Below are 18,498 nucleotides of genomic sequence, written 5' to 3' on the forward strand. Positions count from 1 at the left end.
CACAACCTCACACCAAATTTCAGGCCGTGTAGATAGGCAAGCACAGCCTATATACAAATAATTTAGTAAGCAGAAACCCGAAATTTACCTTAACATATTAATGATAAACAGTTGGCAGTTAAAGTTTTCTATGCACAATTTGATTTGAGGAAAGTCACGAGACCTATTACTCTCTATCCAATCACATTGATGGATAAAAATAAAATTAAAATAAGCATGTAACGACCACAAACGGAGTTAACCATTTATCAGGTTTTTACTGTAGCATTTTTACAGCCTTTTACCGTTAAACTCACGGTAATTTTTTACAGTGTAGTGTTTGTCCACTCCTAATCTTATTCAAGGTTTATTGCATCAAAAACAAAAAACTTAGTTTTATGTGAGCATTTTCTGTCCTCTCTCTAACTCTCAGAACTGAAAAAGCTGTTTTTAGTAACTTTAGTAAAACCATTTAATTTCAAAAGAACAAGAAAAAGCCTATTAAACCCCCTTTAAGAACAAAATAAGCTTTAAAAACAAGCAAACGACACACCAAAAATATTTAGGCCTAACTGCATAACTCTGCATTGTTTATTACTAAATATTTGCATCTCTTTGACTTTATTTAATCATATTTTCAAAATGCATTCACTTAAATTGCTTAGATTTAGTAAAAATCTGTTCATTGTAAAAACATATTTATTCAGTTAAAAAGTATGAACTATTAAAATACAGTTAGCTGTGGAGTAGGCAATATTAAGTTCTTTAAAATGTATGAGATTAAAACAAATTGGATTTATAGATCATAAATATGGTTATTGTAAACAAATTTGGTTACAGAAATATGACCGTTTCATTTATGTATGACTAACAAATATGCATCACATTAAGTTTATAAGTGTGTGTTTGTGCAGCTTTGTGCAGTCCACTGGGCCAAACAGAGGCTTCCTTCACTTGCTTCATGCAGCGTAGTGAATCGCAGCATTCACAGGCTGCATATTTGAGATATATCTGGGACCGTTGAAGAGCTCTGCGGCTCTGTAGTGTCCATTCTGTGATCTGGAACATGCTGTTTTTTATGAGCCACTCATAATAGTATCTCCGGTCTGTTTTAAAGCAGAGTACTGCACTTGATGCAGGTTGATTGTCTTATTGTGAATGAATCAGTGTATGCTATTCCTTGTTTTTGTTGTCTTACTGACTTTCAACGACTTTCCATTTCCTCTGGCGTCACTTAGGCCATGTGGTTATTGGATCATGTTAATACTTAAATAGCCAAAAACTGTTGTTTTAGCAAACACATATTCATTCCGGCATTTAACATCACTTTTCATGATCCAATAAGCTCTTGATGCTTAAAAAAACCAACTTTTTCAAACGTTTTACTCAGATGTAATATTATGGAATTAAAATGCATTGCGGATGGCAATTAATGTTGACTTTTAATACAAGAATATTTAAATCAATATCTCACTTCATTTGCCATCTTGGATCATTGAGACACTGTTGTAGTTTTTATGTTGATTTATTTATTTATTTTTTTGAATAAGGTATTTTCCATTTTAATTTTAGTTATTTGTCCGGTAATTTTGTAGTGTGTTTTTGTCACTTTTATTATTATTATTATTTTTTTTTTATTTATTTTTTTTTAACTTACGGTTGTACATCAAGTCAAACTAAAAGAAAATTAGAAATGCAGACTTGGCAACTAGATTATTTTTTTCTTATTTTATTTCGAGTAAAAAAAAAAAAAAAAAGGTTTTAAATACTATAACTATAATTACCCTGTCTTACATCAGTTTTTTTTTTAATGAGCTCAATGCAGTGCATTATGGGATTGCCTTTTCATCAAAGGACATATGCATTACTAATGCATTTACTGCATACTCGAGCATATAAAACAGAGCCTCACACATGAATATAGTCATACGCTTTCACAAGCACAGAGTGTGAGCTTCATTGACAGAGCACTGCAGAATATCTGGAGAGATTAACAAGCACTCAGAGCAGAGGGTAAAGGTCACACAGGGTCAAGTGTAGGCTTTTTGGAGAAATCTGTGAGGGTTTCAACTGAGTGAGTGATGAATGAGAGAGACAGATGGGTGTACCTCTGCTTAAAAACCTTCTCGGCCATCTCCCGTGCTGCTCTCTTCACCTCAACAGGCACGGCGTCTTTCTCCGCCTGAGAAATCTGGTAAACTTTGTGTCCGGCATCCAGACGGTAGGGGCCTCCTTTCCCTCCAAGACCCGCTGTATCTCTGCCGCCTACACAAACATATAAGCACTATGTTGAGTTCCTATATAAGTGTTATATTTTTTTGATGAATGATGGAAGCAAATGCAAAAAACAGCCTGTGTGCTGATATTGATCAGGGTCTGTGCACAATAACTGTAAACCTTTTGACACAGTGCAATGGGATGTGATTTACTGTACCTGTGCCTCCAGCCCACTGGTTCCCCCCTACATGAGGGGCATTTCTGGGGTCAATCTTGCCGTGTTTGGGGGAGCTGACATCTTGTCCACTGTCTCTCTGAATGGTGATCTGAAACAAAAAGATGCTTTCAAAAACCAGATCTTGGTTGAAATATTATCTGAACATTCACTCTTTTGATCTTCATCTTTTTGCTAAGTGGAAAACGAGACGCATATTTAGTCAAATGATTAAATACCAAATGAAATTCGGGATAGATTTTTCCCATTTCTAGAGTCATTTGCAAAGGAAGTGCCCCATTTACAAGGAAAAGGTGTGCTTACACTGACTTTTTAATGTCAAAGATGTATTTATTCTGGAATCACAATCGCAGGAAACCATGAATCATGCAAATGAATGTTGATTTTCATGAAGAGCTGGCAGGAAAAAAGTCACAAACTGACTGACAATGCCAAAGTTTGTTTACTTTAAATGATAGAAATCCAGAAATATGGAAGAAAAAAATCTCAATGGAGCACAAATATGCAAAATAATAGATAACTATCACATGAGACATCACTGCTTGTGAGTACGCCACTGGATATCGCAACATATTTTAAAGTGTGATCTGTGTGTATGTCTTCTAAGACTTGAAGCTCTCTGAAGCAGGTCTCCTCATCTATTTAGTGGTATTCTCTCACTTCTCTGATCTTCCTTCACACAGTCCATTAATATCATAAAGCACTGGGCCTCTTTTTAATACCCACACACCCATCCGGAGGGTTGTGGCTTTCTCATGACCTCCACACACTCCTTTACAGCCCCTGCTATGTGCAAATACAGTCTGAACATAACTGCTAGAACTTCCTATGAAGGCTTCCTAGTTGTTGCGAGAGCAGCACTTTGAAGTGTGATTGTGTCTTCGGGAGAGATAGCAGCACAGCTGGACTGAGAGAGAACAGACACTTAGTGTTTAATATAAAGGCCATTTCTCATTATACTACGATCCTGCATGTTTTGACTAGGCAAGGTCACGCAAGGTCAATGAACATGAAGTCACTGAGCTTTTTACAACACTTCCTGTTTTAAACTGCACACTGAAAGGAAGAACACTTGTAGGGGATGAGTAGAAATGTTTTTGCCAAGTCATATCGAAAGGAACAGTTGAAGTAAACAGAGCATTTGGTACAAGCAGAGGAAAGATCTGCCCTGTGTGGAAATTCACAAAAATTCTCATGCTGCAAGAATGAACCTTTAAATGCTTTTAACTTTAATAAGTCACCCTCATGACATTCCAAAACTGCATGACTTTGTTATGCAGAAAAGGAAAAATAAAAACCGGAAATTATATCATAGAGCGCAATCTAGATCCTCATGACTGTGTGAAATCTCCAGATAATTTGACCTTTCTATGCTAAGGCAGTTCATGTTGTGGTCAAAATATCCCCTTTTGTGTTCCATTGTCTGTTCCATCGTCTGTCAGCTTTCCCTTTTAAATAGATCAGAGAGATCACAAAAACCCAATGATAAAGATCATGAGAGTCAGCATTCTTATTTTAATTCTGGATTTGTTCCAAAATAACAATAAAGTCCTCCAGTCTAAATATTCAAAGACATAACATCGTTTCAAACAGATCTGGTGTGTATGTCTGAGTCAGTGTTTATATTCATGTATGCTGTTTTAATACAGCATGTTAAGAAACTGTAGAGCTTTGCTGTGAGTGTAAGACTACATTCAAAGCACTTTTGACACCTACACCTCAATCTGATATGAGGTCATGCACATTCAACATTTCTGTGTGTGTGTAGCGAGAGAGAGATGGCTTACAGATCCTCAGGACGAATGTGGCTTATAGAGAGATTAACTACGTTTGGCAATAACATGTACAGAATTGCCACACCAGCAAGATGCAGTTTAAGACCACAGATAATTGATGAATGATAAATAATTTTAGATGTCTGTACAAGACTTGTGCTCTATATACACTTCCAAATGATTGCATTCTGAGATTTGATGTTTTTCCTGTGTTTAGTCTGAAGGAGGGGTAGCGCAGGGACAGTGGTGGGAAAAGATGTTGCTTCCCATTTCTACGGAAGATCAGTGACAGTTCTGTTTATGATAAGGAGATTTGTGTGTGTGCCACGTGGGATCAGATTAGCCAGGATTAACAGCACAAAGATGAGACACACGCACACTCACAAAACCCTACTGACATTACAGACAGACAGACAGACAGACAGACAGGCCGAAAATGCATGAAGTGACAAGTGTACGGAGGCCAAAAATTTAAATAAATGTAATTGCATTAGAAAATACCAAACCAAGTGGCGTCTGAAAACTATGTAAATTTTTCTTCATAAATTTTTTCTGCTTTTTGCGGTCACTGTATGTACAGGAGACTTAAATTACGGAACAATAACGACACATATCACATCAAGGCAAATGGGTCATCATTGCTAACTAGGGCAAGCCTCTAATTTAAGCTTTTTATCCAATTTCACTTAATGTAGAACAATTACGGCTAGCAGCTAATGTGATTATAAAAGCAAATGCTGACTAGTAATTGACTGGCTGTGCAGTGAGGCAGCAGCTGGCTTTAGTTTTGACCACATATCAGAAAGTCAGTCTGTTGGTGTATTTGCATCCAGACAGAGGTACTGGTCCCTGTCCTGGAGCAGCGCCACACTGCCCTTTCTAGTGGCCCAGTGGGCAGAGCAGGAGCCCGGGCTGGAATGTGAAGAATGCCCATGTTTTGAGGTTGTTTCTGAAATAAAATGTTCAAGCCTGGTTGCTGAGAGGCCACTGCGTTTAGCAGGAGACCCACACAGAGAGCAGGACAATGCAGTCAGACGCGCTGTACTAGCCGCTGACCACAGGAGGCCCAGCAAGCCCACAAACCCCTTCATTACATCAGCGCCAAGTTTTCACTTGATCTCACGGGTTTCACAATCATTGAGTCATTCAGGTGGCAAAAATCCAAAAAGGCCCCTAAAATCCTGGTAGGACAATTTAGGCTGTATAATAAATAACCATGTGCTAATACCTATTGTTTTTGTTAGTCCAGTGAATTAAATAATTATTTTTAAATAATAATTGAATAATTTTACTCTATTTTTTTATTTTTATTAGAAAGATTGGCATGAGTGAAAAACAACAACAACTTCACATTATGAAACACATACATACATCCATAACAAAATATTAGCCAGGATTAACAGCACAAAGATGAGACACACGCACACTCACAAAACCCTACTGACATTACAGACAGACAGACAGACAGACAGACAGGCCGAAAATGCATGAAGTGACAAGTGTACGGAGGCCAAAAATTTAAATAAATGTAATTGCATTAGAAAATACCAAACCAAGTGGCGTCTGAAAACTATGTAAATTTTTCTTCATAAATTTTTTCTGCTTTTTGCGGTCACTGTATGTACAGGAGACTTAAATTACGGAACAATAACGACACATATCACATCAAGGCAAATGGGTCATCATTGCTAACTAGGGCAAGCCTCTAATTTAAGCTTTTTATCCAATTTCACTTAATGTAGAACAATTACGGCTAGCAGCTAATGTGATTATAAAAGCAAATGCTGACTAGTAATTGACTGGCTGTGCAGTGAGGCAGCAGCTGGCTTTAGTTTTGACCACATATCAGAAAGTCAGTCTGTTGGTGTATTTGCATCCAGACAGAGGTACTGGTCCCTGTCCTGGAGCAGCGCCACACTGCCCTTTCTAGTGGCCCAGTGGGCAGAGCAGGAGCCCGGGCTGGAATGTGAAGAATGCCCATGTTTTGAGGTTGTTTCTGAAATAAAATGTTCAAGCCTGGTTGCTGAGAGGCCACTGCGTTTAGCAGGAGACCCACACAGAGAGCAGGACAATGCAGTCAGACGCGCTGTACTAGCCGCTGACCACAGGAGGCCCAGCAAGCCCACAAACCCCTTCATTACATCAGCGCCAAGTTTTCACTTGATCTCACGGGTTTCACAATCATTGAGTCATTCAGGTGGCAAAAATCCAAAAAGGCCCCTAAAATCCTGGTAGGACAATTTAGGCTGTATAATAAATAACCATGTGCTAATACCTATTGTTTTTGTTAGTCCAGTGAATTAAATAATTATTTTTAAATAATAATTGAATAATTTTACTCTATTTTTTTATTTTTATTAGAAAGATTGGCATGAGTGAAAAACAACAACAACTTCACATTATGAAACACATACATACATCCATAACAAAATAAACAACAAAACTAAAGTTACAACATGGGTAGTCCCGCCCAGTCATATTTTAATATCACTGTACTATCTTAGTATTTATTAATAATTTGAAATGAAAAAAAAAATATATATTTTAATATATTTATTTTTTATTTCAGTTTTAGTTTCAGTAATTTTAGTTCTTCAACTTAAACTAAACAAAAATTAGAACGTTTACACTGCTCATGTTAATTTCTTTTAGATTTATTTATTTTTATGTATTTTTAATTTTTATTTTTAGTCTTAAAATTGAAGCGGCTTTAATATAGTCAATACACACACACACACACACACTTGTGAACACACATTAGTTAATTAAATAATTAAAGTTGTGACATTGCGCTGCAATAATAAACCACTAAACTCGGCTTCATATTTTGCAAAACAAACCCCTCTGACAAGTTCTCTCTTGCCTTGAAATTCATGCCATATAACCTAAATTCAAATTTAAGACAGGACCTAAGATCAGAAAGGGAGGTGGGTTCTTTAAATGCTAGAGTGTGTCAGTAAATTCCTGCTGTAAATTCAAGCAGTGATTGTAAAGAAAGCTGTACAATTGCTTCCTTCATTTACTGAGTTGCTTAAATTCCTCAGACTACACAAAACTGGTCAGACTACACCAAAACATGGTGATCCACGTCTAATCTTAACACTCCAATCTACAGACAGCTCTGAATGCATACGTTTTATACTTTTGTTGCATTTTATTTTATTTTACTTATAACATTAATGAAGGGTGCACCAAAAATATTCATAATTTATTTACACAACCATTTTCAATTTTCTCTCTGACTATTACAATTAAACAAGCTGTTTTTTGCCACTGTCCCTTTAAGACTTCTGTGCTAATTACTGTTCTTGTATAGCACTGATATTCTTCAAACATTCTGGTCAGGTGTTTTTTTCTAGACATTTAACACTGAATATTAATCTTTTGCATTTAATTAAGTCTGTATCACATAACGTACAGGGCTCCATTTAAAAAAAAAATGTAATTTTAATTTCTTAGGCATGTATGGAAGCTTGTTTCTGCCACAAGATCAAAAAAATGTTTTCAACTTTTCTCAATTCTGACTTTTTTTATACAGATTTTATATCTCAGAGGTTTGAGTTTATATCTCACAATTCTGAATTTTTATGCCAGAATTGTGAGATATAAACTCAACTCTGAGATATAAAATCAGAATTGTAAAAAAAACTAAGCAATGCAAGTGAAAAAGAATTTAGAGTTGTCTCACAATTCAGATTTTTCCCTTACAATTCTAAGTTTACATCTAGCATTTCTGAAAATTATGAATATCTTATATTTATTCTCCAAAATATCTCCTTAGTTGTTTAACAGAAGAAAGTAAGTCATACATGTTTGGAACAACCTGAGGGAGAGTAAATGATGACAGAATTTTTATTTTGGGGTGAACTATCCCTTTAACAAATCCTGCATTAACACATTCCTTTTAATTCTAAATTACATACATTTAATTAAATAATTAAAAATGTAAGTCTCTAATAATGTGCAACACTGTCTCAGATTTCAGACAGTATTAGATCATCAATATATTTCTAGTTAAAATAGAGTCTCTCTCTTTGTGAGTATGTGGTTTGTGATGTGTGTGTAAGGGGTGAGTCAAAGCGTCCACTCATTTCCCGTCAGACACATATCATATCTTTATCCTGCATCACTGATGCTACACAGATCACTTTATAAACACATACAGACAGACAGACATGTATGGAGCAGGATCAGTAAGCGGCGTTGACGTCAGGGTCAGACATTCTCTGCATGTCTGTACTGAGCCCCAATGCATCCTGGTGCACATGTCATCTAATCTAGTCCTATAGACATATGGTACATTCACATTGTACAGGTACAAAAACAAAATTCCAAATATCTGACATAAGAGTGGAAAAACAAACAAACAGACGTTCACTCTAATCCAGGCTGTTTAATTATGGAAAGTTGTGATGTGCTGTTCTCAGATATTGGGGCAAGATGATTGACAAACTCGGTATGAAGTCATAATAGTCTCTTTCAAAAGTTTAGAAGATGACGCTGTTCACACTGAGCATCTGAGGTTCAGTTTATTTGTAGCGACATGATTTTTGTAGACCAGGTGTGAACAGATGGTCACAGATTCACCTTCATGCAATCACAGCAAACTAACATCTGTCAAAAAACCTGCTTCCAAAGTCTGGGGTTGGTAAGAGTTATGTAATATTTTTGAAAGAAAATAAAAAAAGTTAAAACAGTAATATTGTGAAATATTATGACTGTAGATCTTAAAATAACATTTTTATTTGAATATACTTATATGCCATTTATTTTTGTGATGCAAAGCCGGATGTTTAGCATCATTACTTCAATGAAATCATCCTTCATAATGTCATTCATAACATTTCATATTATTATTAATGTTGAAAACAGTTATGCTGCTTAATATTGTTGTTGAAACCATGATATATAATTTTTGATTCTTTGATGAATAGAAAGTTCAAAAGAAGAACATATATTTGAAACAGAAATATTTTGTAACAATGTAAAAGTCTTTACTGTTACATCAATTTAATGCATCCCTGGAATGAATGAATGAATAAATAAATAAATAAATTAATTAATAAATAATACTGGCCTTAAACTTTTGAATGGCATTAGAGTTTGTCTGTAACCCAACTTTTTTAGGTCATTTATATTGATTCCCTAATTCCCTAGAAGTAAAAATCCATAGAGAAATTTATTTTTAATAATAATATGTAAAACCTCTGAGCCCAGAAATGGTATGTTTATTTGTACATGTCAGTTTATTAAATTTAAAAAAGCACAAATATATATTTTAATTTAATACACTTGGAATATTTAGCAATTAACTAGATATTTTTACACATCACTTACAGGCAATATTTTAATATATTTCTCTGTTGTTTATGATCCAATTACATCATCCTTTATGGGATAAGTACTGTAGTTAATAAAAAAAAAAGTTGTAAATTTTTAAATACATTTTGCTCCAAGTCAGTGTTTGTTAATCTTGGAGTTGGCTGGTTTGAGGAGTTATTGCTCAGAATCTTTACCAAAGATTTTTAAGAGGCCTATGAAGAAAATGATGGGAACAATACTTTTGTTGCTGCTGGAAAAAGTGGGCGTTCGCTGCTGTGCTCTACAGACAATGTGTACTGATGAGGTTAACTTCATGTAATGAGCGTATCCTGTCTGATGTTTACAATGTGCTTTCAATTAACAAGCTGAGAGGAATGGGATGTTTCACAGGACGTCGTAATGTAATGTAACTGAAAGCCATGCATTTGCCAGCTTCAGCCCTTTGGTTATGTTTGGACGTGTGACGGCCGCCACATCAGCAGGAGAAACTGATTCACGGTCAAAGGGCTTCTCGTAACTCATGTAAAGAGAATTGGGAAGTTGTGGGTAATGCATGAGCTGATTAATGCACAGAGGGAGGAGGAAAAACAACACTAGCTAACTCACAGAGTGCTCATCTCCTCTGGGAACAAGAATGCTGCACAAAAGGCCTCAGACTGAGGCTGAATGAAACCGTGTGAGAGAGCAGAAAATATGAGCGCTGTGATGGAGGGAGAGATAAAGGACCAAAGGGAGAGTAGTAAAATGAAGCAGAGGAACGAGACGGTCGACAGACTGAGAGAATGAGGAGATGGCACAGATCCTGCCAGATGCAGTCTGGGACAGGAATGTTTCCATCACTCTCTCTACAGTAACAGTTTTAACAGAGAAGATCTCACATTTGAAGACCAGGCCAAATACATGAAAGAACAACTTTAGCATTTAGAATCAGCCAAACCTGAACCGAAATAAAAACCATGGGGTCACCACAATCTTCAAAATACAAAAAGGTTTCTTTTTTTTTTACAACAATGCAGTTGAAGAACATTGTGGGTTCACGGAAGAAACTTTCAGTGTAAAGTGGAACATTTTAATAATCTGACAAACCTTTTTTCAATAAAGAACCTTTTACTTACAAATGATATAATATAAATATATACATACAGTGCCTTGCGAAAGTATTCAAACCCCTTAATTTTTTTCACGTTTTGTTATGTTACAGCCTTATGTTAAACTGCTTTAAATTACTTTTTTTCCCCACATCAATCTACACTCCATACACCATAATGACAACGCAAAGGACAGTCTGAGGGTCCTTTAGGTGCTGTTTTGCAAATTCCAAGTGTGTTTTCCAGGACGTTTCCAAGCAGATTTTTTTTTTTTTCTGAACTCTTGCCCTGATGTGTGGTTTGATGCAATCCTGTCTCTGAGCTCCACAGGCAGTTTTTCTGACCTCAAGGCTTGTTCCTTGCTCCAATATGCATTTTCAGCTGTTAGACCTTTTATTAAGATGTGTGTGCCTCTCCAAATCATACCCATTCAATTGAATTTGCCACAGGTTAACTTCACTCAAAGTGTGGTAACATTTACAAGCAAAATGAATGCTCCTGAGCTAAATTTAAACTGTCCCAGATATGCAACTTAATCATTTAAGTTTTTTATCTTTAATAAATATGCAAAGATGTTAAAAACCTGTTATTTGCTTTGTCATTATGGTGTATGGAGTGTAGACTGATGTGGAAAAAATAAAGTAATTTAAAGCAGTTTAACATAAGGCTACAACATAACAAAACGTGAAAAAAAAATTATATTTAGCAACCACTTACGTCAACAACATATATACAGTGCCTTGCGAAAGTATTCAAACCCCTTAATTTTTTTCACGTTTTGTTATGTTACAGCCTTATGTTAAACTGCTTTAAATTACTTTTTTTCCCCACATCAATCTACACTCCATACACCATAATGACAACGCAAAGGACAGTCTGAGGGTCCTTTAGGTGCTGTTTTGCAAATTCCAAGTGTGTTTTCCAGGACGTTTCCAAGCAGATTTTTTTTTTTTATAACAATTTAATGTAATATAATTTAACAAAAATATAAGTATAATAATGTTAAATATGTTAAAATATATATTTTTGTGTATATCAGTGGCAGATTTAATTTATCAGGCTTTATTTCAAGTAATTATTAAGCAACTTTGGTCTAATAGATTTTTAGATAGCTTTTCCCCCAATACAATAGATGACAAAATGCTGAGTGTACTTACTAAATGGAGTTTGATAGCTTTATCAATATATACTTTTATCAATCATCAATAAACTGTTCCAGCTAAAATATGGTGAATTTATATTAAAACAAATGTTATGTTCAAACAAGAACACTAGAGAACACTACCAGACTACAGTTCCGCTGTACTGTAGTGAAACAAAGCCAAAAAGCCATCTCACTTATTGATGACATCTAACTTATTTTTTACGTGCACATTTAATTCATCTGTAAAAATAAATCTGCAAAATCATGCAGATGCACTCAAGTTTAGTCACAGTCTTTGAGCTTCTTTACCCAAAAGGAGAGTAAAAGTAAAAGAGAAAAAAAAAGTTTACTCGAAATTCCACTTAATTTTCCCCACAGAAATGAATAGCTAACAATAGTAACCAGATTTTGTTTTCCCCTACAAGTGTGTGGGATCTCCTGTGTCGACTGTATCTGTAGAAGCAGAGTTATGGAGAAATTGTGTGTGTTTGTTTGTGTGTGATGTGGAGACTGGGGTGGGCTGGAGGGCGGATCCAAGACAATGTGGCCGTTAAGGAAAACCCCAGACTATCAGCACGATAACACAGTCTTGAGCGTCATGATAAACTTATAATATTAGTAATGAACCCTGTTTTTCTTTCCTTGTTGTTTGTCGCTTCACCCTCCTTCAGTGTGGCAAACCAGTGAACACTCTCACATGAGCGATACTCAACTGAACAAACTTACATATGCTATTCACAGAGCTGCACTGAAAGGCCAAGAATGCAACCATTTGGGCAAATATTTGATGTAAAAATAAGGAGGCTGGTGTAAGTGTGCTTAAAGAGAGCCAGTGAGGTGCAGAATGACCTGACGGTTAACAGGCTCTTTGTGTACCTGTATGAAAGAACAGGAAGTGCGTGAACTCTTAGACAAACACACACTTCAAACACATACCAAACCAGTCAATATTATGATTTAGATATTTAGGCCACATATACATCCCACAAAGTGTTGAGAGCGACACAACTGCATTTAAATGCTGGAGTGTATCGCTAATTGGCTTTTCTGTGAATATACAATACAGGAGGCACTTTTGAAGCAACATTAGAGTCTCATGGCTGTGAACAACAAGTATGGATGCCGTCGCCAACAGATGTCGCCAACTTGTTTGGTGCTATTTTTGATGGAAGAAACACTAGCAACCACAGATGTATTAATGTCTGGTAATTTTTAGTAACCCTCAGTCCACAGATGTGTCATGTAGAGCAACCAATAAACAACCAGTCTCAAACCAATACTTATATTTCATTCATTCGTAATATTAACATATTTTGCCTCATATACATGATCTGTCCGCCCATAGAAATCCTCTATATATTAGGTCAGTGCTCTCCATTATATCCTCTGACTGGATGTTTGGTGTATTTACTCCACTATAAAGATTATCTGTGATTCACACAGCGCAGAACTGGAGCACTGCCATGAAGGAGCCTCCCACTGAAAATACTCAGTATTAGCAGCATGTATGTCCAAACAAGCTTCAGAATGGCAGAATAACCAAACAACAAGTGTGGAGAGAATGGACTTCAGTATAAAACAAACAGAAATCTTTGTCTTATGCATTTTATCTCAAGTGTGTGTATGATCATTGTCAGTAATACTGCAGACAACTGATTCTTAAAGTCTTACAATACTCAATACAGAAGCAGAATCTGCCAAGAAATATCTCACCAAACAAAAACGCCGAGTGCACAAAGATGTAGTCACATGAAAAAACATAAAATGGATTATTTTTGGATACAAAACGAATATCTTCGTAATATTATTTCAATACACTATAAACTTTCTTATTTAGCAATTTTATCACCTTACCAATATAAGTAAATAAAATAATAACACATTTCTTATATAAGTCTGCCACCATGTGGTAAGAAATAGAACTGTACATTTTGGAGAGTTCTGTGTTGCAGGACCAAAAATGTGTAATTCCTGCAGCAAAGGCAGCACCAAAAGGAATTTGAAAACAAAGAAAAAAAACAATAGAGCAAAACAAAACAAAACCCAGCAAAGCAAAGCAAAAAAGCAAAACAAAGAGCAAAGTAAAATAAAAAAACAAACAAAAAAACAGCAAAACAAACAAACAAACCCCAGCAAAACAAACAACAACAACAAAAAAGAAAGAAATAACTAAACAAAAAAACATAGCGAAGCCCCCCCCCAAAACAAAAAACAAAACACACAAACCAAAACAGGTTGAACTTACTTTCAAAAGGTTTCTCAAACAAAACAAATCTGGACATATCACAGCAACCAAAACTTCACATTATTTGTCATAAAAATGAAGTCACAATGCAACAAAGGTCTTAATGCTCATAAAACACTTTATTTTTAAGCAAAATATAATAATTTTTTTATTCTTTTTAGAGTGAAATCTGACTCAGACGTGCTCTTCTTTTGTTTTGTGAAATTCAGCCTGAAAGTCCTACCTGGATTGGCCTGCCATCCTCTGCTCCGATCATGTTCCTCCACTCCAGCAGAGAGCGCTGCAGGTTGTCCAGGCCTGTTTCCCATAGTCTGACGTAGCCTCCCATGTCCACAGTCACCACTCCACCAGAGCCCAGAGGAGCCATCACTACATCTGTGTCCGAGACCTTTGAGATCCACACAGTGTATGGAGACATTGAGCTGCTCCTGAACACATCAGACATTGATCAGAACCACTGGAAGACATTCAGCTGCCTTACATTAAGCTAAATGTAAGACCTTTTGAAGACATTTTTAAAACAACAAAAATAAACTGAAAAATCATCAGGGTCAGATTAACATATTAGGGCTAGAAGGTGTTAAAGTATCTGAAGCCAAAGTACAAAAATACAGACGTGTCAGAAGTCAGAGCACAAAGTTAGGTAATCAGGTAAAAATTTTAAGTAATAGTTTACCCAAAAATGAAAATTTGCTGAAATGTATTCACCATCAGGCCATCTAAGATGTAGATGAGCTTGGTTTTTTTTGTATCAGAACAGATTTGGAGAAATGTAGCATTACATCACTTGCTCACCAATGGATCCTCTGCAGTGAATGGGTGCCGTCAGAATGAGAGTCCAAACAGCTGATAAAAACATCACAGTAATCCACTCCACTCCACTCCGGAACATCAATTAATGTCTTCTGAAGCAAAAAGCTGCATGTTTGTAAGAACCAAATCCATTATTAAAAGATTTAAACAGTTGCTTTCCACCAATAATGTGAGTCCATAATCCATAAAAATGCTTCCTCCATATCTCCTGTTGTCCTCTCATATTAAAAACCATCAACATATTTGTTTGGAACTGTTTTCACTTGTATGCTTGATCTGTGCATATTTCTCTCCTGATTCAGACGAGACGACTTCTCACTTGAGAAAGCAGTATTATGGGTAGAAGACTATTTTTTAGCTGTTAATTGATGGACTGGAGTGGTGTGGATTACTGTGATGTTTTTATCAGCTGTTTGGACTCTCATTCTGCAAATCTAGCGACTTCTTGGACAAACCTTAGCGAGTCTCTGTGATCGCTGGTACTGACGCAACGGCGCGAGGTCAGCGCGCACACACCTCTCTCTCTCTGCGTCTGCTCTGTTCAGCGAGCGGCTGAGAGGAACAGCGCCTTCAGTTAAAATAGATATTATGTTGCTTCTCTAATTTTACATGTAAATATAGCCGAAATCACAGCACAGGAATTTTCTTGTCTTTTCTTATGTGCGTTTCATTTCATCGCTCCTGAGCTAAATTTAAACTGTCCCAGATATGCAACTTAATCATTTAAGTTTTTTATCTTTAATAAATATGCAAAGATGTTAAAAACCTGTTATTTGCTTTGTCATTATGGTGTATGGAGTGTTGTTCTGATGAAGAAACAAACTCATCTATATCTTGGATGGCCTGATGGTGAGTACATTTCAGCAGATTTTCATTTTTGGGTGAACTATTGCTTTAAACAGAATGCAATGTGCATTACAAAATTCCCCATCTTACTAGTTCTGGCTAATTTTTGTTTATTTACTGGTAAAAGAACACCTTCTATTATATGAAAATAATATTCCTGAATATTCTATAAACATCACTGTCACAATATAATTTATGCAAAAAAATTAATCACATTAGGCTACTTACAACATAATATAATAATGCAAATCATATTAATATCATTACATAATTTTACATTTAAGATATCTAGCTAATAAAAGCTTTGACTGACATTGAGCTGAACAGAAGAGGGAGCTATAGTTTAATGAAAGAGTCTGACTCTATACCTCGGCACTGGAATGTATTTGAGCTTTTTAGAGTTAAGGTCTGTCACTTCCAGGTAAGCAACAGTCATGGGTGGTGTGACATCTGTTGGTAAATCAATACCATCATCATAAGTAAAGCACCATTATATTTGCGAATACATTTGTATATGATGTGTACATATGAATGTGTCAGTGCTTTACCTTTGGGGTAGATCTCAGTCAGTGGGACTTGTGAAGGGGGCAGAGCTCGGACCACTTGATTAGCACTTAACAGACAGAGACAGTTGACCCTCTTTGCTGGCCCGGTTCGCTTACTTGACCCAAAAAACATATCAGGTCCCCGACCCTCTGTTATGGGCGAAGATCTCGTAAAGCTGTACACTTCGTTAGGGGACTGTGGAAATACAATACAAAACATGTTATAGGGGTCAAGAGTATCCATGATAATTTTTAAAAATCCAGTTTAAAACACGTGCCATATTTTTTTGAGAAAAATGCACTCTTTGTGTTGGATTCTTACAGTTTTAAAATGATTTCAAATCATAATTTTAACATTTTGGTGTCATGTTATTTGGTGTTACCACCAATAAAAAATATTAAAATATTTTCCTTACACCCTGAATACATGTGTGTGTGTGTGTTAATTTTACAACTTTAACCAACCTTAGCAAGGTTTCCTTTTAAATTATTATAAGAGACTTATTAATATTCTATTAAATAATTTATGCAAAAATATTCATCACATTAGGCTACTTATAACTAGAAACGCAAATTGTTAATACCATTACATCATTTAAATTATCATATAAAACATTTAAGACCTTAAGACATTTTAAGGCCTTGATTTAAAGAAAATCAAAATTAATATTTCAAAATGAATATGCACTTCAAAAATTCAAAGTTAGAAATTCAAAATTCAAAGTGGATACACACTTCAAAAATAAATAGATTTGGACAAAAAAAGAGCATCATATCATTGATCTATAGAATTAAACTGTATTTTACCACGGCGTATGCCATACCCACCATGAGGTCTGGGAAGCCCACGATAACATTAGCATAGGTGTTAGTGTCACAGAGGATGCGGTTGGGAGAGACGATCTTCTGGCCCAGGGCAGTGCTGAGGTTCTCATTGGGCAGCTGCTCATTCGATACCTCCTGAGGAGCTGTGGCTTCCATCCCTGAAGAACAAAGACAGTCAGACCATCACTTCACTTTAAAATGACCCCCTGTAGAGATCATAATGTGTCCCTCACGACTAAAGCCATAAAAGGTTTTCAGAACATTTCTGCCATGACTCAGTGTGACATCTTTATAACCCAGTTTAATTGGTCATTATTCAGACCTTCTGGTGACATTCTGTCACACTCGATTTGATAAAGACCCCAATCCTGCTGATGGGAACTTTTGATGTCATCAAAAACATGCTCATTTTTCAGAGCAAACGCTGAAGCGTGTCTGACACTTTAGATGTACGATGCCCACTAAGTACAGGCATTAGTCTATCTTTATGACAGCGACATTCATCTCAATAACTGATACTATGAGTTATTAAGCGTCTTTCTGCTCTTCGTGCTCCAGGAACAAGTGCTGAAGGAGAAATGACAAGGGGCACTCCATAAGAAGATAGAGCTGTGAAGATGTTTATCTTCCATAAACAGCATTTCATGGGATTTATAAACAAAGAGGCAGCAATTAATTTCACCTGCTATTTTAGGCCTTCAAAAACAAACTGGCATTACTTTCTATCAAATGAGGCGTGCAGGACTCACTGGCATCATCCATCAGGCCCTGAGAGCTTCAGCTCTCCTCTAAATGAGGTATTAACTCTGTTTTCATATTAGCTAAGAAACATTAATAATGAGTAACTAGATTTTTTTATCTTTTTAGATCAAAAATTGTGCTTCTAGCTCACATCATACGAAAAACTAAACAAAATAAATAAGAACATATTCATGTTTAAGTATGTCATGTATAAGCTTTGAGATATATGAGCAATATCACTCAAGTACGAGAGTGAAATTGCGTTTATACAACAGTTCGACGGAACATGTGTGTAATTAAACAAGAAACAACGGAGTGCCTAATAAAACCCTCTTTTGTGCGGAACTACTTCCTTCCGCCACGGATTCAAAGCTCAAGTTGACAGTTAAACATACGTCACTTTTAGAATTCGTATCAAGGGCATGTGCTGCTGCTTCAGTTAGGTTATTAGTGAGAAATAATGAAGTTATAAGAGAGAAACAATGCGGCAAGACGTGCATCCAAATGAGAGAGAGAGCGAGACCGCGAAGCTAGACGTTTCTTCTTATATTAACTAATGTAGCCTACTCTACGTTTAGCTCAGTGAATAATTAAAAAAAACATAGACCCGGCTAGAACAAGAGGAGTGATACAAAATTGTGAAAAGGCGTTCCTGTAGCGATACAGTACAATATCTCACGGTTCTCAACCAATCAGATTTGAGAACCAGAACAAACTGTTGTA

General features: G+C 36.0%; 1 protein-coding gene across 3 annotated transcripts in view; it reads right to left on the reverse strand.

The window, feature by feature from the left end:
* vwa8 (von Willebrand factor A domain containing 8) overlaps positions 1–18,498 on the reverse strand; it is a 116,045-nt gene that overhangs the window by 23,509 nt on the left and 74,038 nt on the right. For all 3 annotated transcript variants that reach the window (XM_016454457.1, XM_016454458.1, XM_016454459.1), the window contains 6 exons: positions 17,038–17,192; positions 16,213–16,405; positions 16,033–16,114; positions 14,229–14,433; positions 2,414–2,522; positions 2,088–2,244 (listed from right to left, as the gene is read on the reverse strand). In XM_016454457.1, coding sequence (XP_016309943.1) covers positions 2,088–2,244; positions 2,414–2,522; positions 14,229–14,433; positions 16,033–16,114; positions 16,213–16,405; positions 17,038–17,192 — 901 coding nt within the window. The remainder of the gene's footprint in view (positions 1–2,087; positions 2,245–2,413; positions 2,523–14,228; positions 14,434–16,032; positions 16,115–16,212; positions 16,406–17,037; positions 17,193–18,498) is intronic.

This window comes from Sinocyclocheilus anshuiensis, unplaced genomic scaffold, assembly GCF_001515605.1.
Source record: "Sinocyclocheilus anshuiensis isolate Anshui unplaced genomic scaffold, SAMN03320099.WGS_v1.1 scaffold247, whole genome shotgun sequence".
NCBI lineage: Eukaryota > Metazoa > Chordata > Actinopteri > Cypriniformes > Cyprinidae > Sinocyclocheilus > Sinocyclocheilus anshuiensis.